The sequence below is a fragment of the Panthera uncia genome (genome assembly GCF_023721935.1).
Source record: "Panthera uncia isolate 11264 chromosome C1 unlocalized genomic scaffold, Puncia_PCG_1.0 HiC_scaffold_4, whole genome shotgun sequence".
Taxonomy (NCBI): Eukaryota; Metazoa; Chordata; class Mammalia; order Carnivora; family Felidae; genus Panthera; species Panthera uncia.
In genome coordinates this window covers 58,137,646-58,165,302 of record NW_026057585.1, presented here as the reverse complement: position 1 = coordinate 58,165,302, position 27,657 = coordinate 58,137,646, and the positions used below count along the sequence as shown (strand labels likewise).

The 27,657-nt window shown below is 36.0% G+C and overlaps 1 protein-coding gene across 1 annotated transcript in view; it reads right to left on the bottom strand.

Annotated features, from left to right (window-relative positions):
* Positions 1–330: 330 nt before the first annotated feature.
* Positions 331–27,657, bottom strand: part of OMA1 (OMA1 zinc metallopeptidase) — a 77,294-nt gene continuing 49,967 nt past the window's right edge. The window contains exons 8-9 of the mRNA XM_049617082.1: positions 17,179–17,328; positions 331–559 (exon numbers count right to left, since the gene is read on the bottom strand). Coding sequence (XP_049473039.1) covers positions 347–559; positions 17,179–17,328 — 363 coding nt within the window. The 3' untranslated portion in view covers positions 331–346. The remainder of the gene's footprint in view (positions 560–17,178; positions 17,329–27,657) is intronic.

Here is a 27,657-nt window from a genome sequence, read left to right as displayed (position 1 = left end):
TTTAGGTTCAGGTGGAACTCTCTCTACAACAAGAATTACTGCACATTCTGACTTCTCATCCACTAGAGGTCTGCCTCCAAATCAAAACCAAGTATGAGACAGAGTAAAACATAATACAAATTTATTCTGTGACATTTTCTTCATTGAAGATATTTTAAAATAGATTAAAATACATCAATATTTCATGAAAATACCTAGTAGAAGAAGTTAGGTAATACCTGTAATATACATGATTTGACCCTGAATATACAATTTTTGTATTTCAAACATCATTTTTTTAAAAGGAACATAAAAATGGTAAGAATTGCTGCATTCTTCATATATCCCATGTCTCATAAATTTTAATTCAACTGCCAGTTCTTTTCTCAACTATATATGTTAAGGGTATTTGCTTCTGATTTTGAATGGTAGGAGTATCCATTTTCTGTTTCTTAGCAGTGATATTTAGGTCTTCTTTTTCCGATTCTTCAAGAAAATGCTTCATGCTGAGTTTGAACAGTAATCGAGGGTCTGGTCCAGAAAGTGGTGGGCAATTACATATCTCTCTAATTTTAAGGGCCTACAAATGAAGAATACAATACTCTGTATATATATGTGTATACACACACACACATATATATATACACACACACATATATATACACACACATATATAAATTTATATATACATATAAATATATATATAAATTATTCCAGTAATTCCTACTATGCTCTATGCAAAACAATGAAATATAAGAATACATTCTATATTTTTGGAATAAAAAGTATCTTAATTACAACATGTGAAAGAGGACCATAGAGACATTCCTGGTAAATAGTTACATTTTTATTATTTGTTTATACAATAATATATTTGAAAAAAATATCTGCAGTGACTGTCTGATGTCCTATTAGGGATAAGGTATCTCTATGATTTCAGTCACACTAGAGCTGACTGTGAGAAAACCATTCAGATTTAAAAAGATCTGAAGACTCCAAGACTTTCTCAAAGAAAGGAAAACAAGAGGATATAGAAATATGAACATATTGAAGGAAGGTACATGTAACTAGAACAGTCTGAGGGAACATTGATGCTAATAACCTACAAGATTAAGCAGATCAAAATCATGACAATTTTTAATTCCCGGAAAAACAAAATGCTACAGGAAAAGTAATCACAGAATGATGACATGGTTCAGCTGTGACTGGTGTTTACAGTTTTAAAAACAATGAATCTTGATCTACCCCAAATCACAAACAAACAACTGGAAGAGGAAGAGCTGGATACATGTTGGTGCATGCACAGGTGTATCAGTGATAAGGGAGCCCTTCGTTCTCATCCTCTATGGGGAAAAGTAAATTGGAAATGCTTAAAACTGGAAAGTTAGGAAGTAGCAATATGACTATGTGATGGTAGACGTGGTGGGAAATACCAAAAGAATTATTTAAGAGCTGGAAATGGCTACCCTTAAAATGGAGGGCAGGTAGGGGGATTGGAGCTTTAAATAACTAGACTTGAAGATCTATGTGATTCTTTACAGTGGTTTCATAAAGGACTTTAAGACATAAAAACTAAAACAGTGAATTAAAAAAAATTTTTTTTAATGTTTATTTTTTGAGAGAGAGAGAGAGAGAACACGAGCAGGGGAGGGGCAGAGAGAGAGGGAGACACAGAATCCGAAGCAGGCTCCAGGCTCTGAGCTGTCAGAACAGAGCCCGACACCAGGCTCAAACCCACGAACCGTGAGATAATGACCTGAACAGAAGTCGGACGCTTAACCGACTAAGCCATCCAGGTGCCCCTAAAATAGTGAATTTTTAAAGCAAAAACATTTTATATCTAATGGGGGTTAAAAGAAAGATATTTAGGGGAGGGAGCTAGTTTAGTTTCTTATTACTTACAACTTTAATTTTTTTTTCATGTTTATTTATTTTTGAGAGAAAGAGAGACACAGCGTGAGCAGGGGCTGGAGGTGCAGAGAGAGAGACAGAGAGAGACACACACAGAATCCAAAGCAGGTTCCATGCTCTGAGCTGTCAGCACAGAGCTCGATGTGGGGCTCGAACCCAGGAACCAAGAGATCATGACCTAAGTTGAAGTCAGACACTTAACCAACTGAGCCACCCAGGCACCCCACTTTTAACTTTTTTATAGTGATGGATGTTAAGGGATGTAAGTAAAGCTGGAAGGAAACAATCAATGTTTGTGGGGATAGTAAAATTTTAGAAAGATTAGCCTACCAAGGTCTCACTGTTAAATACTGATGGGGGCAGAGAGGAGGAGGGGTAGCTGGGGAGAAGACCTGAAGGCTGAAGGACAAGAGGGAAGAGGTATGTGGGTACCTGGAAAAAGAGCATTCCAAGTACCAGCAGCAGGGATGCAAGGACCAGAGATGGGAGTGTGCCTGGACTGTTCTAGAACAGTGAGGAAGCTAGCACAGCTGGAGCAGAGCAGGGCATGGGCAAGAGCAGATTATGTAGGCTCTCACAGGTCATAGGGTTTTAGGTTTTACTATGAGTGGGGCTGCCTCTGCTATTTGTGGGGTCCATGGCAAGAATAGAAACACTCAGATACCATATGTTTAAATATCTAAAAGCAGTAAGTCAAGCTAATAAACTACTGTAGAAAACATGTTCTATTCTCCCACTTTGAGAAATACACATTCAAAATGACCCTGAAGGCAGGTACAAAACTAGAATTCTTGAATTTTGGAATGTGTAAGGTTGCAGGGAACCTACCCACTTCCTGTCACTGGCCTGCTGTCCACTCCCTTCTCCTATCCCTGGCTTCCTGGGCACTATGAGGGGCTTTGTGTGCATGTGTCCAAGGGAAGAGATCCACACAGGCCCAGAAGCAGGCTCAAAAGTGTTTGGGCAAGGAATTCCATTATCCCAAATACCCACAGTGCCACATGGTAGGGGCATAGGTTCTTAGATGGGAATATTCTTTTAAGTTCCAAAGGAGAGAAGGGCATGCAACCAGAGGAAAACCAGAAAAAGGTCTTCTAAATGGGTAATGCCAGGGCAGGAGCTTAGATCTAGGAACACTTCTGATTCTGAAGGAGGCTATGGTTTACCAAAATAAACTAAAGAGGAAAAAGCATTGAAGTGAAATTCTGTGGTGACAGGGGCCTCGACTGAATTTTCTTTGTATCTCACAATCATCTACTGAGCATTAAAAAAATGTTCATTAAACTTAACTGAAAAATCAAGAAAACGTTTCACAACTATAGCACTGAAATAAACAGAAAGTCAGACCCTCAGCAAAATGGTGACCTACTGCCCAAAGCAGAACACCTTTGAGAGTGTAAGATGCTATTAAAACACTGAGACATCAGGCACAAACTGAGCCTGCCCTGGCAAAATGGGGACACACAGTCCACTCTTGCTTTAACCCCTTTACAGACATGCTGATGTCCTTTTCCAAGTGAGAAGCCGCTATGTTATGGTTGCTACATCACATGCCTGAGACCTTCACTGGTGTCAGTAAAGGGGCAAGTATGGAGCCTAGCAAGTAACAGCTGGTAAAGCTGAGTTTAGCAACAAGAGATGCAAAGCAGCAAAGGGAAAAGCAGAATGCCATCTAATCTTTTATATTCGGTAAAAGCTTTTCTCTCTCCCCTAAGTTCTTTTATTCAGTATTTTTACATAGTTTTAAATGGCCAATATTTAGAACACCACACTGAATGATCTGCTAGGTACACATCAGTCAGGATACATAGTCATGATCCTTGCCCTCACACAATTTACTTTGCATTTCCCCATCACTGGGCATTTGAACTGTTTCCATAGTTTCATTTTGTTTTACTTGTTAATAAATGACCCTATGAAAATCTTTGCTTAAAAAAAAATGTTATAACTTCCATTTGGGTTTACTTGAAGTATACCTGCCAAAAGAATGATGTGAACAGAGTATACTTTTAGTTTATACAGGACCAGACTGCTTTCTATCAGAAAGGCTTTACCAACTTATAATGTCTTCAGCATACAGGCCTATTAACTAAGTTATTCATAATCAGTATAACATAAGATTTTATGATTTTTAACTAGGTAATAACCATATAATTCCAAAATTAGAAACCTCAGAAATCATCAGCTGCAGTTTACAGATTGAGGAAATCTAAACCCCAAAGAGGTTAAGTGACTGGCAGGGAACAAAAAATTGCTAGGCAAATGTTTATAGCAGCTTTATTCATAGTTGGCAAACCTTGGAGCAGCCAAATGCCCTTCAGTAGGTGAAAGGATAAGTAATCTGTGTTACATCCAGACAGTGGAATATTATTAAGCACTAAGGAGAAATGATCTATCAAGCCATGAGAACACATGAAGGAACGTTAAATGCATATTAAGTGAAAAAAAATCTATCAAAAAAGGCTACATAGCATATGATTCTGACTATATACATAACATTTTGGAAAAGGCAAACAATGAAGACACTAAAAAGATCCACGGTTGTTAGGGCTGAGCAAGGAGAGAGGGACGAATTGGCAGAATATTTGTGGGGCAATGAAACTACTCTATGTCATACTGTACTGGTGAATACAAGTCACTATACATTTGTCAAAACCCACAGAATGTACACTAAGAGTGAACCCTAATATAAACTATGGACTCTGGGTCATAAAGATGGGTCAGTGTAGGTTCACCTTCTGTAATAAATGTACCACTCTGGCACAGGACTTTGATAGTGGGGGAGACTGAGCAAAGGCAAGGGGTATATGGGGAATCTCTCCTGTACCTTCCATGAAATTTTGCTGTGAACCTAAAACTGTTCTTAAAAATAGTCTAATTTAAAAAAAAATTTGGGAAGAGGCACAAAAGTGAGAAGACTTAGGGAAAAAAAAGGGATGAGAATCTACTTCTGTTGTTTTGTTTTTAATCCTCTTACACTACATGCTTTTGTACTAAATTTTTTGCACCACATTGTTTCTTGAGTAAATCTTTTACTGAATAAACGTACTTTTGAGATGTCCGACCTACGTTTAATTGCTAGAAAAACTATATATTCTTCATAAAGGTATTCTATGAATATTTCTACATGTGTGAATCCTCTCCTCCAACTATCGAGCAAGCAAAATCCTATTAGACCATAGACATTTCTATCAAATCTTCATCTATTTTGCACAGTAAGATTTTATCACATATGTTGGTAAAATTTTTATTTTCTACTGTCCTTTCCACGTTTATTTTATTACATTTCAGGGTGTCAACATCTTTTATTTTTATAAATTCAAATCTATCTTATTAAATATAGCTTCATCTCCTTAAAAGTCAGCAATATTTTCCCACAATACAACAAGAATATGCCTTTCTGTTGCCTTTACTTCGTTTTCTGCATTTAACTGTATGTACTCTACATAACACGTACTTAATAAATACATGGTGAATTTTAAACAAACACCTGTAAAACACAAGCTATGAATAAATCATTATAATAAATGTCATAGGGAAAACACTCTTTAAGAATTGAGAGTCTAAGAGAAAGCAGGAATGTATTCTAATAACAAAAATACACACTTCTAAGAATCCCAAGGAAGATTTGGAGTTAAATATGGAAATAGCCAACCTAAGGATTCCCACTAGACATGAAAGAAACTAACATATACTGTTCATTTTCTATGTGCCTTGTCCTGTACCAGGTATTTTACTTATCTAAATTGCGTTATGATATGAACCACTTTTAATATTTATTTTCGAGAGAGAGAGAGAGACAGAGTGTGAGCAGGGGAGGAGCAGAGAGAGAGGGAGACACAGAATCTGAACCAGGCTCCAGGCCCCAAGCTGTCAGCACAGAGCCCGACACAGGGCTCGAACTCACACACCGTGAGATCATGACCTGAGCCGAAGTCGGACGCTCAACCGACTGTGCCACCCAGGCGCCCCTGATATGAACCACTTTTAAAATCTTGGGCCCGATGTAGAGTATTTGTCATCGAAATGTCTTAAAAGAGAGAGAGGCAAGGAAAGAGGGGAAAAGGCAGGACCTTACGACACAAATACTTAAGTATGTACATAAAACAGGAGATATTATTATCACAATTTTACAGATGAAGAACCTGAAGGTTAGATTAGGTAACTTCTGCAAAGTTAGGTGGGTGGTAGATCCGAATTAAAACCCAAAGCTCCCAAGACCACTGCTATTTTTATTGTACTTCCCTTAAGCATCCTTTTCCCATTATCAACTATTAGTTTCCTACATGCTAAATTTCCATGAGGGAATGTAACTACTACTCAACTGTACTGCCCAATTTTTCTATTTTTAACCCAGTATTATTTAACCTATCTTTCCTATTATGACCTAGCATGCAATCATTTAACAAATATTCATTAAGCATCTCAGGGACTGTCACAGGCTCTATGGATACAACAGCGAACAAGGGCCTTACGTTGTAGGGGAGGAGACAAGACAATAAACAAGTAAACAAGATCACTTTCGTTGTGTACATGAAGAAACAAAACCGTGAACTTTCTTAGAGACCAGCTGCATGGAAGAAGGGCTATTTGAGATGGGGGGAATCGAACAAAGCCTCCCAGGGGAGATGACGTTTGTGTAAAGAGCTGAGGGAAGAATATTTCAGGCAAGAAGATTGAGTAGAGAAGCTGTGAGGAGGAAATAAGCACAGTGTGTAATCACTGGAATCAAGGAAAACCTGGGGGAGAGGGACACATGAAAACACTGGAGAAGGAAGCAGTGGCCCAATCACCTGACTCAAAGACTGAGTAAGGAATTTGGATTTTCATTCTAAATTCAAGAGATGTCATTGAAAGGTTTTATGCAGGGAAATGACATTGAAAAGATCGTTCTGGCTGCTATACTGAAAACAGGCTGTCGGGGTTGAGGTGAAAACGGAGCAGGAGGATTAAACATGAGCTGGCTGCAGTGAATTGGGGGAGCGGGGGATGCTGGTGACTTTACTAGGGCGGTAGCAGCAGGGATGGAAAAGGCTAAGTCACAGAATCTTCTTGTGGGAGGACACAGAGAAAGAGGAAAGAGAGGGATCAAAAAGGATTCCTGAATTCTCTCCTGTGTTAACAGCATTGCTTTCATATGCTACCCACGTATCTGAGGATAATTTGCTTGCTCCGAGGAAATAATTATTGTTACTTGGCACTGTATTGTTTGTTGGTTCATGCCCAGTCCATAAATTCTTTTAAAGGTATTTTTTTAAATCAATTTGTGAAAACAAAATGTTCATAAAATGAATTAATTAACAATGTCCCTTTTTTGAAGCTAGAGTTAATTATTCGTTGAATAACGGTTCTTCAAACTTTCAAAAAATTCTTCAAAGTAAATCCCCACCAGGCCTAGCTAGGTGCTCTTTTCTTTGCTAATTTATTATGACTATGGATTTCTAATACAGTCGTTTTTATTTATTTGATTTAATTATACCTTACCTCTTTCCCCGAGAATTAATTTGAGGGGGTACATTCTCGTTACAATTTCTACTTCTAGATGTACCCACATAGGCAGTTCTCTCTCTTACACGTATGCTTATGCATGCACACATTTTAATTATTTCTGATCTTGACCTGAGCCATTAATTAACACCTTCTACCTAAAAATAACATGCTCTCAAGTATTTTGGTTTTCCTGCATTTTAAATATTGTAGCTTTTCTACTGATCCTATTTATATTTTACTCTTTGTCTGTCTGATTCAATAATTCCCACTTTGACACAATTTCTAAAACAATTAACTATTAAAATTTTGTTTATTTCTACTTAATTTTATTTTCCCTGTCTGGAGCACACTGTATTTCTCAATTTCCTTTCTCTTTTTCTCTGTTACTAACACAGACATTTAAATTGATAATTTTTTTGACATATATGTTTGACACTCAATCCATGAAAATATAACTACAACCACTACAAAATTTTTTTAAGGCATGTTCTCACTGTTTATGTATTTCTTTATTGTCCTATATATACAACAATTTTAATTTTCATGTAGTTGCCCATATTTTAATTTTTGTTATATTAATTTTAATGTACTATGTTCTGATAATTTGAACCATAACATTTTTATATTAAGTATACACGTTTCTGCCCGTTAACGACTAATATTTTTATGAAAGTTTTATATTTTATGTATTTGTATTTTATGAAAAAATACATCTTTTTCCTAGCATTTCGTTTTTTATGTCAGTTGAATCTTATTTTTCATATTTTCAACTCAATTCTTTGCTAATTCCTTACTTGATCTGTAGTCTTCTAAGAATAGTAGGGTGGAAGCTATAATCACAGTCATAGATAAACAAACTAAACTACACACTCTATCTAATTCTTGATCGTCAGTAGATTCTGGAAAGAGAACTGCTGCTGAATACTTCGTGGCATATTGTTTTATGTGTTCCATGTATTAAAGTTTCTTCTATTTCAAAAGAAAGAAAAGATGGTTTGGCTAGATAGCATACTCGAGTGTATTACCTCCATTGTTCGTTGTTTTATCTCTTTTCCCCTAAACTCTTATACTTCTCCAAAGTCTAAAAGGAAAAATTTAAAGTCATTCTTACTCATATGTGTCTTTAAATTTTCTCTTTATATATGGCAGCTTGTAAAATCCTGTCTTTGCAATGAAGATTAAACACTTGATAGATTTATATATCTAGGCAACATCATTTCAGGGTTTCTCAGCCATAATGCTTTGGGATTCTTCTAAAAACCCACTCTGAGAAGTGTTATCTAAATCAACCATGTGATACAGAAATCACAGTCAAAGAAACTAAGGCGTAAGTGAAGGTTCTGGACTTTACCACTGTTATATGCAGCCTGACTTGTGTCTTTTCAGTATTCTTCCATTTTTCAGATATTTTTTTTAGATGTGGGTGTTTTAGTTTGGTTGTGCTATGTTCCTTTATCTCCAGCATCAATAAGTCTTTGCTCTGGGGCATCAATTCTGCTCTTCCCAGCCTCCACTGAAACTTTTAGAGCTTGTCTGCTGTATTCACAAGTTTAGCAATTTTCTGGAATGGATGTATCTTACGTTTGTAAAATCATTCTTTCTTCTTCTGTCACTTTCAATGTAGTTAAATCAGCCTTCTCATGCCAGCTTCAGGGGGCACCTAGCCTGTCTTCTCCAATGCAGTAAAGCTTTTAAATTATACCTGAGACTTGGGGTTTTTGTTTTTTGTTTTTTTTTCAGATTTTTCTACTCTTTGAAGTTTATCCTACTGGAAGAAAATGGGCATTTCATGGGCATTTCAGAGGCTTTTTGTGATTGTTATTTTAGATTTAGTTTAGATGAGGGTCCTTTTGGTGTTATTAGTTAAGGGCACTCAGACGCTAAATGTCTTTTAAATACAATTACCTATGATCATCTTTCTTTCCAACTATTATGTACTCATCATCATTGTGATGTTTTAAAAACCTCTCTTAACTACCTCTTAAATCTACTCTTCATGTGAGAAAAATGTGGCTGCAACATCTTTTATTCCATTAGATTTGATTTGGTTGGTCTGAGCTCCTTCTTCATTGTTCTATATAGATTCCTCCTGAAGACGCACATACAGGTAAGCCTTTTAAGACAGCGGACAATGATAGTCCCCTCAATCAAGAAACTTCTCAGGTTGATGAAAACCTGGCTACAGAGTCCTAAAAGCATTACCCCACAATCACGTACTGGCCTTACAAGAGAAAACCATGTTGACAAAACAAGGGTCAGGCCACCACCATTCAAATCCCTGATCAAATGTGGCATCACTAATGTGGAGCAGCCAGATTAAGGGAATCCTAATATGAAAAGCATAGCTTCACTGCCTATAAAATATTCTTGTCAAAACTTAACTTCTGTCTATAGGTATATAGAGAAACAAGTGTTAAAAAAAAGAATGAATAGGCCCAAAATAGAGTCACCTCTGATAAGCCCCACATCATCAAACCAAGACTTTAACTACTAATCTAACTGCAGTTTCAACCTCTTCCAGAAACAGAATTTTAAACCAGTAAATCTGGATTTTCCTGGTCAGCACTTAGTGAGGTAATCTGCCAGACAGTCCCCTTCTGTCCCCCAAAGAAGGATGAGGTAACCCCTCTTTCCCTGTGCCCTTCTGCCTACAGAAGTCGCTATTTCATTCAGCTCTTTGGAGCTCCTTTCCATTGCTACATGGGATACTGCCCAATTCATTAATCACTGAAGAAAGCTAATTTAATCTTTAAATTTACTCAGCTGAATTTTGTTTTTTAACACAAGTTAGGTTAGACAATCTCACCAAAAAAACCCCAAAACAATCAATAAATATAGACTGTGGGGCTAGATTTGTTGAGCAAGTCAATGGCATGTTTAAAAACAAACAAAAACGGGGTACCTGGGTGGCTCAGTCAGTTAAAGGTCTAAATTCAGCTTAGGTCATGATCTCACGGTCCATGAGTTCGAGCCCCATGTCAGGTTCTGTGCTGACAGCTCAGAGTCTGGAGCTTGCTTCAGATTCTGTGTCCCATCTCTCTCTGCCCCTCCCCACTCACACTCTGTCTCTCTCTCTCAAGAATAAATAAGCAGCAAAAAAAAAAAAAAAAAAAAAAAGAGACAGAAAATAAATACAACAAAGATGATGGCTATGTGACTACTTAAAAATAACAAATCCTTCCATGTATATATAAGCCTGACAGGATGATTTGATTTATTATCTTTACTTGAAAGGTTTCAAACGGATGACAACAGAAAATAAAAACCGAAAAAAATGTGAAAGACTTGGAAATGGGCAAAAAAGATCATCGGGGTATCCTCTCAAGTGCATCCTTCAGCGTCACCTCTGCCTTTCATGGCCCTAGAGTTGTTTTACAACTCTGTAAGTAGTAGAAAACTATTAACAATGCAAATACTTATCCACAGAAATGTAAGTGAACCATCTGGTGGAATGCAATTGATTATTGCCTCATAACAGATCAATTTTGCATTTATTTGTAAAGTCATTTCAGCATTCCTACTTGTCTATATTCTTATGGTTCTTAAATTCTCCTGTAAGCTCCCTGTAACCTATTACTGGCTCTTTCAGTAATAATAAGTTAAAGAAAATCTCAGATATTGTTCATCTTATATTTGCGTAAGTCATGATTTTACCTTAAAAAAATTTTTTTCCCTCTAATTCATTTTCTTTCATAAACTGCAATGAAAATTGGAGTCGGATTAGTTTTTTAAGGGGTCTAAAAATTAATTATAAACAACTAAAATTTTAATAAATACAAACAATTAAATTTAAGGCCAACTTGGCACAGGTCAATTTTCTTCTAGAAACGTAAGAAAAAGTTTTCAAATAAATTTATAATCAAACGCTCCTGACGTGAGAATGATATATTATGAAATGGCTGTATTTTATTCCCAGTAACAACTGAAGTATTTATGCAACTGCTAGTGCACATCAGGACTCTTCTGGGCTGTATATGTCAAGGAAAACAGTTATCAATTACTCATAAAAAATAAAACTATAATAATTAGGTTTTAAAAAAAGAAAAAAAACAGGAGAAAAAACTATTGGCCACAGAAGCTTTATAATTAGGTTAAAAGCTTCCTTTGAAAGTAGAAACCAAGTCATTTCAAGAGGAAAAAAAAAACACCTCCAATTTTTTAATGTTTTCTAAAGATATCATACTTTTCTTTCCTCTAAAAGCATTTTTTTTTCTAATAGCCCATTCACTTCAGCCTCAAGTAGATACACATCACATGCACCATAATATTTTTTTAAGGTTTTAGACAATGTTACTGTCAGGCTTCCTGGCTTTATATGATTCAGAGGCCAATTCAATTACAGCAGCTGCTATGATATTTGCCTTTTCCTCCACACTCTCCATGTCAGACAAAATGAAATTCTGTAAGGTGAACAGTGTATGCTTGTGTACACTGGCCAACAACGACATTTCACTTCAGTGTTAAACACTCATATTTCCTAACTCGTGAGATGTGTAATATTAACGATTTATGCATTTACTTTGTCCAATTATAAATGCATAAGAGAGATTTACAGGAGTTCAACTCCCAGCTTCCTGAAAGTTTAAAGAATTCAAGATAAAATGAGATTAAAATGAATGCATTTATAGCCTGCTAGTAGCTATAAAAACTGAATGTGGTAAATTTGAACATCAAGATTTAAAAAACAGTTTAAAAATAAGGCTGACATTGAAAGCTCTAAGAAACATTAAAAAATAAATCTTATTCAAAATTATTATAATAATATAACCCCAAACAACAATAAGGCCATTGAAATGTTTTTCCTTTATATTCTATCATTCTCCACCTCTTCCCCCTAACCAAGAAAAGGATGGCAGAGAGTAAGATGGTGAGAGAAACAGAAAATAAAAAATTCAGTCTAAATGCTTTTGGTTATAAAATAAATCTTTCAGGTAAATTTCTACCCTGGGTTATCTTACAATTTCCCTTATTCACATCTATTCATCCATATTTTATAACAGTCTTTATAGGAAGAAAGTTAAATAACGTTATCTCTTTCAAGGACAACTTATGTTATACATAAATTTAAAATCTGAACAGTGTAAGTAGAATTTTAAAACATACCACTAAACATCAACAGGTTGATGTAACATCTGTTCTTCAATTTTTCACCCAAGTTGTTATGGTAACCAAAATACGTGGAGTATTTGTTTCCTAAATTTAACTGATTATTTCAAGTAAATAAAATTATAGCATATCATCTTATTAACTACAAATATTATTAATACTATAACCCTATACTTATCCTTTTTAAATGCTAGTGAATTATATTTAATAGGCATTTCTACATGCTTTATACACATTAAAAGAATAGCAAGGGTATATATTTTTTCTAACTTGGGGGCATTTTCTTGATTTAAAAGCAAAACAACAAAACAAATAACTAGTCTATTTTCTAAACAATATACTAAAGTACTTCAAAATTATACGATTTTAGTGCTTTGTAGGAGCTATAGATCACATTCTTTCCAAACATAAGTCAATCCTATTACTTTTCTAGTCCCCTGCCCAAAATTTTCCACTGGTGGCCCATCTGTGAGCAAAATCCAAAGTCCTTACGTTGACTACAAACCCCACGTTCTCCCTTGCTTCCCCATCCAGCCACACTGGTTTCCCTGTAGTCTCTCCTATACACCAGGCTCACTCCTGCCCTAGGGCCTTGTACTTACTATTTCTTCTGCCTGGAAAGCTGTTGTCCTAGGAAGCCACATGGCTCATTCTTTCATTTATTTCAATTCTTCATTCAAATACCATCTTCTCAGTGAAACCTTCTCGGACTGGCCCCATTTCAAAGAGCTATTCCAACACCTCTACCACCTGTGCTCACACATTATCTATCCTCTATGGACTGAATTGTTCCCCCTCTCCCATATTCTTACATTGAACCCCTAACCTCTAATGTTATGACAGTATTTAGAGGTGGGGTTTTGGGAGGTAATTAAGTTTAGATGAGGTCATGAGGGGGGAGCCCTCATGAAGGGATTAACATGCCCTTACAAGAAAAGAAAGAGACATCAACACGCTATCTCCCCCCACGTAAGGACACAATGTTCTAGAAGGCAGCCATCTGCAAACCAAAAAGACCTTACCAGAAACTGAATCTGCAAGAAAATTATTGGATTTCTGGCCTTCAGAATTACGAAAAAATTAATTGCTGTTGCTTAAGCCAGAACCTTGATCTTGGTCTTCTAGCCCTCGGAACTGTGAAGAAATTAATTTCTGTTGCTTAAGCCACCCAATCTCTGGTTGTGGCAGCCCAAGCTAATACATTGTTCTTCTTGTATTTTCCTCATCAACAGTCATTACTAATATGAAATGTATCAGTAATTTATTCTATACATTATTAATTAATGCTATTTATTGTCTGTCTCCCTTTACTGCATAATAAGCTTCATTAGGGCAAGGTTTTTTGTCTATTATGTTCATAACATCTATGGTCTGACATAACATGTAATCAATAAATATTTGTTGAATGCACAAAATACAGATTTTAAAATAAATGTTGATATGCTATGGTAGAAAATAATACATTTCTTTGATGATATTCAAGGAATCCAATAAGAAATATATAATCTTTAATAAGCTAAATTTTTTTAGAAAATAAAAATTATCAAGATTTGGGTTCTCATAGAACGAAATCACCTTACTTTCCTGATTTTCCTGATCTTTTCTCCTCTTATAAATCTGATTTACCAGAAGCTCAATCTTTATCCTACTAATTAAATAGGGAAACTACCTTATACAGTTAACTCTGTCCAGCATCTTTTTCTCTGCTTACTTCCTAAGTGAACTCATCCATTCTGCTTCAACTATAACATTTTCAAGTAGCTCTGAAATCCTCATCTCTTGCCTAGATTTCTCTGTCCCATGGCGCGGTATTCCCAACTATCTTTGAGATGTGTATCACTTCAGGGTTACTGTCAGCAATGTCAAAGACAGAAGCTTTAGATAGAATATAACACTGCACTCACTTAAGTAAAAAACAAAACAAAACAAAAAAACAACAAAAAACAAAAAACCAATGACAACAAAAAGTAGTCTTTATTAGTAGTAGTCTATAGATTCACATAATTCTATATACTGCCTGAGGAACTGCTTTCTTTCATTACAGAAATTAGACTTACAATGTTAGGGAATTCCAATCTCTGAATTATGACTAAGTATTCTAATTAACAATATACTCTTGTACTATCAGTTTCACTTCAACCACTGAATTATTCCCAATATTGTAGTAGAGTTTTATTACTTTCAAATTGAATTTAATCACTTGGGGGGAAAATATAAGAAATTATATGAGGTTTTCAAATTAAGTTTCTAAACTAGGATAGTTTATTTTTAGAAGAAAAAAATCTCCCAGTGTTTTTCATCATTGGTTGCCAAATAACATTTGCTTCTCCAATCACTTTTCCTCATACTTACTAATCAATTCATTATTATTTTAAAGACTTCTCTAATGCATATTTCTTACAGACTTTAGGGCAGGCTTCAGATGAAAGTTGGCTAGAAGTCATTATTCACTTTACGCAAACCATATACTTTTAGAATTTCACTGAGCAAATATGCAAAGAAAAGAAATTCTGAAAGAAAACCATGTGGTTATTATGACTTTAGAGATAGGCTAAACCTCCCAAGGTGGTACAAGGTCCCGGGTCTCGGGGAGGACCAAGAAGATTCTCAGAGCCAGTGACCTTCAGCACTCATAAATTACTAATGAAACACATACGATCCCAGTTCTATGTTGCCCTATTTTAAGATGAAGGATTATTATACATTATATCAAGTAAATTTCACTTATGTTTCTTTCTCAAAATTTTTTTCTTCAAATTAGGAGTATAAACGAAGTATATTTAGAAAGGTCTGGCTATCCCCCAGTACTCATGAAAGGTACAAAGTATGCCCAAACTGTCAACAAATTCTCTCATTATTCCTTTCAAGATATATCCAAAATCTCACCACTTCTCTTTCTCTATTCCACCTCCATAACGTCTTACTAGGATTATTGCAAGAGCCTACTAGTCTCTCTGATTCTGCCCTTGCCCCACTACAGTCCACTCTCCACACAGGAGCCCCAGTGATCACTGTAAAACACAGGAGTCAGGTCAACTCTGCTGAAAACCCTCTACTAGCTTTCCCCCATCACTTGACATAAAAGTCAAGTCCTTACAGTGATTTAGATGACCTTCCATGGTCTGTTCCCCTTAAGCTTCAAACATTCTCCCACCTTTCCTTACTCCATTCAGCCCCAATGTCTTCCTTGCTATTCCATGAACACACCCAACATGCTCTCACTTTAGGTCCTGTGTACTTGCTGCTTCCACAGCTTAAAAGACTCCCTCCAAATATACATAAGATTGGCTCCCTGGCTTCTTTCCAGGTTCTATTCAGTGAGGCCCTTCTTAACACGAACAGAGACTAGCAGACTTTCTCCACTGCCCAGCCCTCTCTATTACCTTTGACATGCTTTATATTTCCCATCGTGCTTATCACCACTTGACATACCACACATACGTTTGTTTATTATTTGCATTACCTAAGTAAAATGCTAGCTCCAAGAAAGCAAAGCCTGTTTTGTTTTGTCCTTGCTCATTCCCAGCAATAGAACACAGAATAGGAGATTAGTAATGAGTATCAACAAATACTGATCACATAAATTAATGAATGAATCTTGGGATTGTTTCTTATCTTAAACTAGATGCAGGCTACTATTCCTTCAAATTGCGTACCACTACATTTCAACTTTTCTTATGAGAGGTCATATTCCCTGTTGTATTAAGAATCAATTTGTACTTAGCATGAAAGTATCAAGAACCATATCTTACTTCTATTGTATCCCCTGTACCTACTAGCATCATTTCTTTCTTATAATATGTACTCAATATTTCTTAAGTTGAATTTGAAGTTATACTGAAAGATACTTTTATAATACACCTGGATCTGTTGTTATCCTTTAGCAAACAGCCCAATACCAATTCTTAAATTCTAAAGAATATTCCGCTTTTACAACCAACCAGCAAATTTAATGCAAGTGAAACAGAAAAGAGATGTAGCCTGGCTTAGAGATGTCTGACATGCATTCTGCATTGATGTGATAACTAAAGAACACATTTTGAATGATGTTAAGTCAAAAGATTTTCAGAAGATAGTAAAAACTACTTGAGGGAAAGCTGCTTCAACTTGATCCATTCAGGAGTTCTACCCAAAAACAAACAAACAAAAAAACCAAAACACTACACAGCACATACTTTACTCTACCTTTATAAACAAATAAATAACTAAAAAGAAACTAATACAACGAGATTTTTTTTTCTAAGAAAACAAATTCTAGCATCAATATCAAGATAACCAACTGACCTAAAAATTTTGTACAAGTCATTAATGGGTATTTTTAACAAGCTTTTTAACAAAGGTTAAATCACCAAGAAGATACTAAATTAGGATCAATATGTTGAAAAAAAAATATGCCTTGAGTTTTAGACTTTAGCCAAATCAGTTAAGTTTAAAAGGTATGATACTAAAAAGGTTAAACCATCCACCAACAAGAAAGGTCAACCCTACTCCAATTTATTCCCCAAGACTTGTGGACAAACAGGATTTTACTTTTCAGTCAAGTCTTTTGAAAACTGATAACCCATGATTACAGTAATCAAAATAATTGATAGGCTAGACTAGAATTCTCTTTTTCTAAACATAAGAAGTAACAACATTAAAAATAAGTGATACAGTAAAAATAAAGTCTTGCCTTATACAGTCTTAGCTCACCTGAGGTATGAGTCTATCCAAGTACTCAGCTCGATTTCCATGAGAAGGGTGTGTGGATAACCATTCTGGCAACTTGGGATGACCCTGGAGGCTATCTGCAAATTCCATCTGCTGCCAAAACACTGAACTGGCTCTGACATCCACACAAGCCTAGAACAAGAATTAATGACAGAAAAAAATGAACTTAGTTATGAGAACATTTTTAAAAATTTATCTTTATGTCATTACATTTTAAAGACATTTTCTACCATTATTTGCAAATGATATATCTGATCAAGGACTGGTATCCAAAATATAAAAACTCAACATCCCAAAAACAAATAAACCAATTAAAAAAATGGGCAGAAGACATGAAGAGAGATTTTTCCAAAGAAGACATCCAGATAGCCAACAGAACATGAAAAGATGCTTATCGTCACTTATCATCAGGGAAATACAAGTCAAAACAACAAGATATCACTTCACACCTGTCAGAATGGCTAAAATCAAAAACATAAGAAACAACAGGTGTTGGTGAAGATGTGGAGAACAAGGAACACTGGTGCACTGTTAGTGGGACTGCAAACTGGTGTCACAGTGAGAAACAGTATGGAGACTCCTCAGAAAGTTACAAATAGAACTACTTTATGATCCAGCAATGCACCATTGGGTATTTACCCAAAAGATACAAGAGCATGAATTCGAAAGGATATTTGCACCCCTGTGTTTACAGCAGCATTATTTACAATAGCCAAAATATGGAAGCAGCTCATGTGTCCATCAATTGATGAATGGATAAAGAAGATGTGGCATATATATACAAAGAAACATTATTCAGTCATGAAAAAGAATGAAATATTGCAATTTGCAATTACATGGATGGAACTTGAAGACATAATGCTAAGTGTAGTAAGTCAGTCAGAGGAAGATGAATACCCTATGATTTCACTCATATGTGGAATTTAAGAAACAAAAAAGGGGCGCCTGGGTGGCTCAGTCAGTTAACTGTCCAACTCTTGATTTCAACTCAGGTCATGACCTCACAGTTTGTGGGTTCAAGCCCCAGGTCAAGCTCTGTGCTGACAGCGTGGAGCCTGCTTGGGATTCTCTCTCTGCCCGTCTCTCACTTGTGATCCCTCAAAATAAATAAACAAACACTGAAAAAAAAAAAAAGAAACAAAACAAACAAGCAAAGGAAAAAACTTGACACAAAACAAGAAACCGATTCTTAATTATATAAGACACACTCATACTAGAGGGGAGAAAGTGGAGGGATGGGTTAAACAGGTGATGGGGATGAAGGAATGTACTTGTGATGAGCACCAGGTGTTGTATCAAAGTGTTGAATCACTGTATTATACACTTCAAACCAATATAACACTGTATGTAAACTGGAATTAAAAACTTAAAAAAAGCAAAAAAAAAGTAGCAAGAAACAAAGAAAAAGGCATAGGAATGAAAAAAAATTTTCTATCAGTATTTTAATAAAAGAATAATATACTCATTACTTTTTAAAAAGCTCATAAAATATAGTATTAGAGAAGCCCAGAAGAGAATGCCCACCCTCTCTCTCCGTGTATAACACTGACAGTACACTCACTCCCAAAGATAACCCATTATTGTCAGTATGACATATATTAAGAACACGTATTGAGGGCAAAAATCTTCCACACAAATTAGTATTTTGTTTTCATAAAAGAAAGGTTTTAAAATCTAATCCATCATGCCAAGATGGCAGAACAACATGGAAGATTTTTTGCGTCTCTACTCCATGAAATGCAGCCAGATCAACACTAAACCATCTTGCACACCTAGAAAACTGACCTGAGGATTAACACAACAATTTGCACAACCTGAACCACAGAACTAGGCAGGTACACAGCACGGAGAGGTGAACCAGAGGAGAGAGAAGACACAGAGGGCAGGGAGCTGTTTTTACTTGCAGAGAGAGGACAGAGATGGGGGGGGGGGGAGAATATGGGAAAAGCACCCCCCAGCAAAAGGAGCTGGAGAGAAAGTGGAAAAGTGGAAACAGCCACAGGGACTGAACAAAAAAGGGAGAAAGGAGAAAGTAGAGGGTTTAAATTCCATTAAGACTCTATATAAAGAGGGGGAGCACAGTCTGAAACTCTGCAGCTCGATACCTGGCAGTGTTCTGGTGGGAAGGATGAATCCCCAAGAGCAGAGACCAAGGTCCAAGGAGTCCATGGGACACATGGGGAGTGGCAGTTCCCCTGCTGGGGACATTTGGTAGAGGCTGTGCAGCCACCCCACAGGCAAAGGTACCAGTAGACCCCGAAGAACAACCACATTCACTGGTGTTGGAAAAAGGATGTTAAGAGCGAAGCCTGAAGCCAGATGAGTGTTGTGATTTTCCATAAACCCTGAAACACTGCTGCTAAAAGATCATGCAAACATTTTCTGAGGCAGGCTGGCACCCAGGGGCAGTCTCTGGGCATCAGCAGCAGCACAGTCTTGCAAACATTCCTGGGGGTGGTCCACACCCAGCCATTGCTCAGCGAGACCCTCCGCCAGAGGATCTGAGTGGGTCAAAGCCACAGTCCCTCAGAAGTGAGGTGTTGGGAAACACAGCCACATCTGAGATAAAACTCAGGATGGAGGTGCTACCTGGCAGCCTGACAGCTTAGTCACAGACAGTGTAGAAGTGGGGAGGGGACACAAGCCAGAGACTAAGGAGGGGTGCTTGACTGCCAGTTGTGGAGAGCACAGAGTTCTGATACTAGAGACTGGGTAGCAGGGTGACACCATTTTCACCCCTCCCATGCATGCACATACATGCCTAAACACACCACAGCAATCCACCCCAGTAAGCTAAGCAGCACCATCTAGTGGAGAACTGAGCCATTACACTAAATCCCGCCCAACTGGGCCAACAGTGCTCTTGACAAACAAGACAACCTGCTTAGTTTACAGACTATAAACTGCTTTGTAGCTTGACTTCTACGGGAAACCAGTTGTATCATTCTTAATTCTCTTTGCTGGTCCTTTTATTCAATTTTTTTCTCTTTTCTCATTTTTGAATACAGAAAGAAAGACTTTATTTTTATTTTCCATTATTATTAAAAAGATTTTTCTTTCATTTTTTTCTACTATATTTTTTACTTTCTCATAAGTTTTTAAAATTCTATTTTACTTTCATCATTTCATTTTATTGTATTGTATTCATTTTTCAAATTTTCAAACGTTTTCCTTTTTCCTTTCTTTTTCTTTTGTCTTTGTTATCTTTTCTTATCTTTCCCTTTTTTCTCTAATCTGTCCAGCTTCTTTCAACAACCAGACCAAAAGACACTGAGGATCTAGCATCCTTTATTTGATTTCTTTGAACGTTTTTAATTTTTTAATTTTAAGGGTTTTTTTTTTTTACTTTATTAATTCCTTTTTTTCCTTCAAAATGACAAAACAAAGGAATTTACCACAAAACAAAGAAAAGGAAGAAATGACAGCCAGGGACGTAATGAATACAGATACAAACAAGATGTCTGAACCAGAATTTAGAGTCACAATAATAAGAATACTAGCTAGGGTTGAGATAAGATTAGAATCCCTTTCTGCAGAGATAAAAGAAGTAAAGCTACTGAGGATGAAATAAAAAAGGCTATAAATGAGCTTCAATCTCAAATGGATACCACAGGGGCAAGGATGGATCAGGCAGAGCAGCAAATCAGCAATACAGAGGAAACTTACGGAGAAAAATGAGGCAGAAAAAAAGAGGGAGACTAAGGCAAAAGAGCATGATATAGAAATTAGAGAACTCAGTGACTCATGAAAAAGGATATCAGAATCATAGAGGTCCCAGAAAATGAGAAGAGGGGAAAAGGGGTAGAAAACTTATGTCAGCAAATCAAAGTGGAAAACTTATCTAACCAGGGGAAAGACACAGATATCAAAATCCAGGAAGAAAAGAGGACTCCCATTAGATTCAACAAAAACCGACCATCAACAAGGCATATCATAATCAAATTCACAAAATACTGAGGCAAGGAAAGAATCATGAAAGTAGCAAGGGAAAAAAAGTCCTAAACCTACAAAGGAAGACAGATCAGGTTTGCAGCAGACCTATCCACAGAAACTTGGCAGGCCAGAAAGGAGTGGCAGGATATATTCAATGTGCTGAATTGGAAAAATATTCAGCCAAGAATTCTTTATCCAGCAAGGCTGTCATTCAAAATAGAAGGAGAGATGAAAAGTTTCCTAGACAAACAAAAATTAAAGGAGTTTGTGACCACTAAACCAGCCCTGCAAGAAATTTTAAGGGGGGGCTCTCTGAGGGGAGAATAGATGGAAAAAACAAAAACAAAAACAACAAAACAAAACAAAAAAACCACAGTCCAAAAGCAAAACAGATTAGAAAAGACCAGAGAACACCACCAGAAACTCCCAACTCTATAGGCAACATAATGGCAATAAATTCATACCTTTCAGTACTCACTCTAAATGTCAATGGACTAAATGCTCCAATCAAAAGACAAAGGGTAACGGAATGGATAAGAAAACAAGTTCCATCTATACGCTGTTTACAAGACACCCACTTTAGACTTAAAGGCAACTTCAGATTGAAAGTAAGGGGGTGGAGAACGATCTATCATGCTAATGGTCAACAAAAGAAAGCCGTAGTACCCACACTTGTATCAGAAATCTAGATTTTAAAATAAAGACTGTAACAAGAGATGAAAAAGGGCATTATATCATAATTAAGGGGTCTATCCGCCAAGAAGACCCAACAATTGTAAACATTTATGCTCCAAATGTGGTGGAACCCAAATATATAAATCAATTAATCACAAACATAAATAAATCCGTTGATAATAATACCATAATAGTAGGGGACTTCAATACCCCACTTACAGAAATGGACAGATCATCTAAACAAAAAGTCAACAAGAAAACAATGGCTTTGAATGACACACAGGACCGGATGCACGTAACAGATATATTCAGAACATTTCATCCTAAAGCAGCAGAATACACATTCTTCTGCAGTGCACATGGAATATTCTCCAGAAGAGATCACATACTAGGACACAAATCAGCCCTCAACAAGTACAAAAAGATTGTGATCATACCGTGCATATTTTCAGACCACAATGCTATGAAACATGAAATCAACCAGAAGAAAAAATTTGGAAAGATAACAAATATTTGGAGACTAAAGACCATCCTACTAAAGAATGAATGGGCTAACCAAAAAGTTAAAGAGGAAATTAAAAAGTACACGGAAGCCAATGAAAATGATAACACCACAGCCAAAACCTCTGGGATACAGCTAAGGCAGTAATAAGAGGAAAGTATATAGCAATCCAGGCCTTCCTAAATAAGGAAGAAAGGTCTCAGATACACAACCGAGCCTTACACCTCAAAGAGCTGGGAAAAGAACAGCAAATAAAACCCAAAACCGGCAGAAGACAGGAAGTAATAAAGATTAGAGCAGAAATCAATACTATCGAAACCAAAAAAAAAAAAAAAAAAAAAAAAAAAAAAAAAAAAAAAAAAACACAAAAAAAAAAAAAAAAAAAAAAAACAACAACAACGACAAAAAACATAAAAGATCAATGAAACCAGGAGATGGTTCTTTGAAAGAATTAAAAACACTGATAAACCCCTAGCCAGTGTGATAAAAAAAGAAAAAAGGACACAAATAAATACAATCAAGAATGAAAGAGGAGAGATCACAACAAACAGCAGAAATACAAACAATAAGAATATATTATGAACAATTAGACATCAATAAAATGGGCAATCTGGAAGAAATGGACAAATTCCTAGAAACATATTAACTACCAAAACTGAAACAGGAAGAAATAGATAATTTGGACAGACCCATAACCAGTAATGAAATCAAATTAGTAATCAAAAATCTCCCAAAAAACAAGAGTCCAGGGCCAGATGGCTTTCCAGGGGAATGCTACCAAACATTTAAAGAAGAGTTATCACCTATTCTCTTGAAGGTTTTCCAAAAAATAGAAACGGAAGGGAAACTTCCAAACTCTTTCTGTGAAGCCAGCATTACCTGGATTCCAAAAACAAAGACCCCACTAAAAAGGAGAACTACAAATGAATTTCTCTGATGAACATGGACGCAAAAATCCTCAACAAGACACTAGCCAACCATATCTAACAATACATTACAAGAATTATTCACCACAACTAAGTGGGATTTATACTTGGGATGCAGGACTGGTTCAATATCTGCAAAACAATCAATGTGATACATCACATCGATTAAAGAAAGGACAAGAACCACAGGATCCTCTCAATAGATGCAGAGAAAGCATGTGACAAAATACAGCCTCCTTTCTTGATAAAAACACTCAAGAAAGTAGGGATAGAAGGAGCATACCTCAAGATCATAAAAGCCATATATGTAAGACCCAATGCTAATACCATCCTCAATGGGGAAAAACTGAGAGCTTTCCCCCTAAGGTCAGGAACAAGATAGGGATGTCTACTCTCGATTGTTATCCAACATAGTATTGGAAGTCTTAGCCTCAGCAATCAGACAACACAAAGGAATAAAAGGCATCCAAATCAGCCAGGAGGAAGTCAAACTTTCACTCTTCACAGATGACATGATACTCTATATGGAAAACCCAAAAGATTCCACCAAAAAACTGTTAGAACTGATCCATGAATTCAGCAAATTCGCAGGATATAAAATCAATGCACAGAAATCGGTTACATTCCTATACACCAATAATAAAGTCATAGAAAGAGAAATCAAGGAGCCAATCCCATTTACAATTGCACCAAAAATCATAAAATACCTAGGAATAAACCTAACCAAAGAGGTGAGAAATCTATATACTGAAAACTATAGAAAGCTTATGAAAGAAATTGAAGAAGACAAAAAAAAAATATTCCATGCTCCTAGATAGGAAGAACAAATACTGTTAAAATGTCAACATTACCCAAAGCAATCTACATATTCAATGCAATACCTATCAAAATAACACCAGCATTCTTCACAGAGCTAAAACAAAAGACCCTGAATAGCCAAAGCAATCTTGAATAAGAAAAACCAAGCTGGTGGCATCACAATCCCAGACGTCAAGATGTATTACAAAGCTGTAATCATCAAGAAAGTATGGTACTGGCACAAAAACAGATACTCAGATCAATGGAACAGAATAGAGAACCCACAAGTGGACCCACAAACGTATGACCAACTAATCTTTGACAAAGCAGGAAAGAATATCCAATGGAATAAAGACAGTCTCTTCAGCAAGTGGTGCTGGGAAAACTGGATAGCGACATGCAGAAAAATGAACCTGGACCACTTTCTTACACCATACACAAAAAAAAACTCAAAATGGATGAAAGACCTAAACACAAGACAAGAAGCCATCAAAATCCTAGAGGGGAAAGCAGGAAAAACCTCTTTGACCTCGGCCACAGCAACTCTTTACTCAACATGTCTCCAGAGGCAAGGGAAACCAAAGCAAAAATGAATTATTGGGACCTCATCAAAATTAAAAGCTTCTGCACAGTGAAGGAAACAATCAGCAAAACTAAAAGGCAACTGATGGAATGGGAGAAGATATTTGCAAATGACCTATCAGATAAAGGGTTAGTATCCAAAATCTATAAAGCACTTATCAACCTCAACACCCAAAAAACTAACCCAGTGAAGAAATGGGCAAAAGACATGAATAGACACTTCTCCAAAGAAGACATCCAGATGGCCGACCGACACATGAAAAAATGCTCAACATCACTCATCATCAGGGAAATACAAATCAAAACCACATTGAGATACCACCCCACACCTGTAAGAATGCTAACATTAACAACTCAGGCAACGACCGATGTTGGTGAGGATGGGGAGAAAGAGGATCTCTTTAGCACTGCTGGTGGGAAGGCAAACTGGTGCGGCTACTCTGGAAAAAAGTATGGAGGTTCCTCAAAAAACTAAAAATAGAACTACCTTACAACCCAGATATTGCACTCCTAGATATTTATCCAAGGGATACAGGTGTGTTGTTTCGAAGGGGGCACATGCACCCCAATGTTTATAGCAGCGCTATCGACAATAGCCAAAGTATGGAAAAACTCCACATGTCCAACGACAGATGAATCAATAAAGATGTATGTATGTATGTATATGTACACATATGTATATGTATGTATATATATGTATGTATGTATATGTATACATATGTATGTATATATGTACATACAATATAGTATTACTCGGCAATCAAAAAGAATGAAATCTTGCCATTTGCAACTATGTGGATGTATCTCGAGTGTATTATGCTAAGCGAATTTAGTCAGAGAAAGACAAATATCATATGACTTCACTCCTATAGGACTTTAAAATACAAAACAGATAAACATAAGGGAAGGGAAGCAAAAATAATATAAAAACAGGGAGGGAGACAAAACATAAGAGACTCTTAAATATAGAGAACAAACAGAATTGCTGGAGGAGTTGAGGGAGGGGCTATGGGCTAAGGCTTAAGGAATGTACTCTTGAAATCACTGTTGCACCATGGGCTAACTAACTTGGATGTAAATTATAAAAAATAATAAATTATTAGATAAAAAACAAAAGAAAATAACAAGAATATGTTAATGCATATACAATATACAAATATGTAAACTGCGAAATCAATAACATAAGGTGTGGTGGGGGGAGGAAAAGTAAAAGCATAGGGTTTTTGTATGTAACTCTTATCAGCTTAAAATAGACTATTTTAACTATAAAACATTTTATGTAAGTCCCACGTTAACCACAGAGTACCTATATAAGATACACAAAAGAAAAGGACAGGAATCAAAGAATATCAATACAAATATCAGCAAACCACAGTGACAAAAGGAGTAAAGAACTATTAAGACAAAGAGAAAACAATTAAAATAGCAATAGTAAGTTCTTTCCCTATCAGTAATAACTTTAAATGTAAATGCATGAAACTCCTCACTCAAAAAATAATGTCCGAGAGAATTAAAAAATAGATCTAACCAAATGCAGTCTACCAGAGACTCATTTAAGATATAAGGACACAATGGAGATTCCTCAAAAAACTAAAAATAGAACTACCCTACAACCCAGCAATTGCACTACTAGGCATTTATCCACGGGATACAGGTGTGCTGTTTCAAAGGGATACATGCTCCCCCGTGTTTATAGCAGCACTATCAACAATAGCCAAAATATGGAAAGAGCCCAAATGTCCATCAATGGATGAATGGATAAAGAAGATGGGGAATATATATACAATGGAGTATTACTCGGCAATCAAAAAGAATGAAATCTTGCCATTTGCAATTGTGTGGATGGAAGTGGAGGGTATTATGCTAAGTAAAATTAGTCAGAGAAAGACAAAAATGATATGACTTCACTCATATGAGGACATTAAGAAACAAAACAGGTGGGAAGGGAAACGAAAATAATATAAAAACAGGGAAGAGGACAAAACAGAAGAGACTCATAAATATGGAGAACAAACTGAGGGTTACTAGAGGGGTTGTGGGAGGGGGGATGGGCTAATGGGTAAGGAATCTACTCCTGAAATCATTGTTGCACTCTATGCTAACTAATTTGGATATAAATTTTAAAAAATAAAAAATAAAATAAAAAGATACAAGGACACATACAGGTTTAAAGTGAAGGACTAGGAAAAAAATATACTATGCAATTAGTAACCAAAAGACAGTGGAGGTGGCTATATTTAAATCAGACAAAATAGACTTAAAAACAAAAATTGTCACAAGAGAAAAGGGCCATTATATAATGACAAAAGGATCAATAAACATGGACACTATAATAATTATAAATATATATGCACCCAACATCAGAGCATCTAAATAGATAAACATTGATAGAACTGAAGGGAGAAACAGACAGCAATACGATAGCAGTGGGAGAATGCTAGAAGCTACTTTAAGTAATGCACAGAACATTCAGATAGAAAAATCAAGATGGAAACAGTGGACTTTAACACTATCGACCAAATTGATCTAATACATATATACATTAACATAAGCAGATACTCATCTTCTCAAGCATACATGGAACATTCTTCAGGACAGATCACATGTTAGGTCACAAAGAGTATCTTTTCCAGCCACAATGAAATGAAAGTAGAATTCAACAGCTGAAGGAAAACTGAATATTCACAAATATGTGCAAATTAAATGACACACTCCTGAACAACCAATGGGTAAAATTAAAAATGAAAAGGTAAATTACAAAATATTTTTGCAACAAACAAAAACAAAAATACAGCATATTAAAACTTACACAATGCATTAATAGGGGAGTTTATAGCAATAAACATCTACATTAAAAAAATCCCAAATAAACAACCCAACTTTATACCTCAAGGAACTGTAAAAAGAAGAAGAAAGTAAGTACAAAGTTAGCAGAAGGAAGTAAATAATAAAGATTATAGGAGAAATAAACAAAATAGATAAAAGTAAAGCCAATAGAAAAAAAAATCAATGAATAACAGCTAACCTTTTGAAAAGATAACTGAA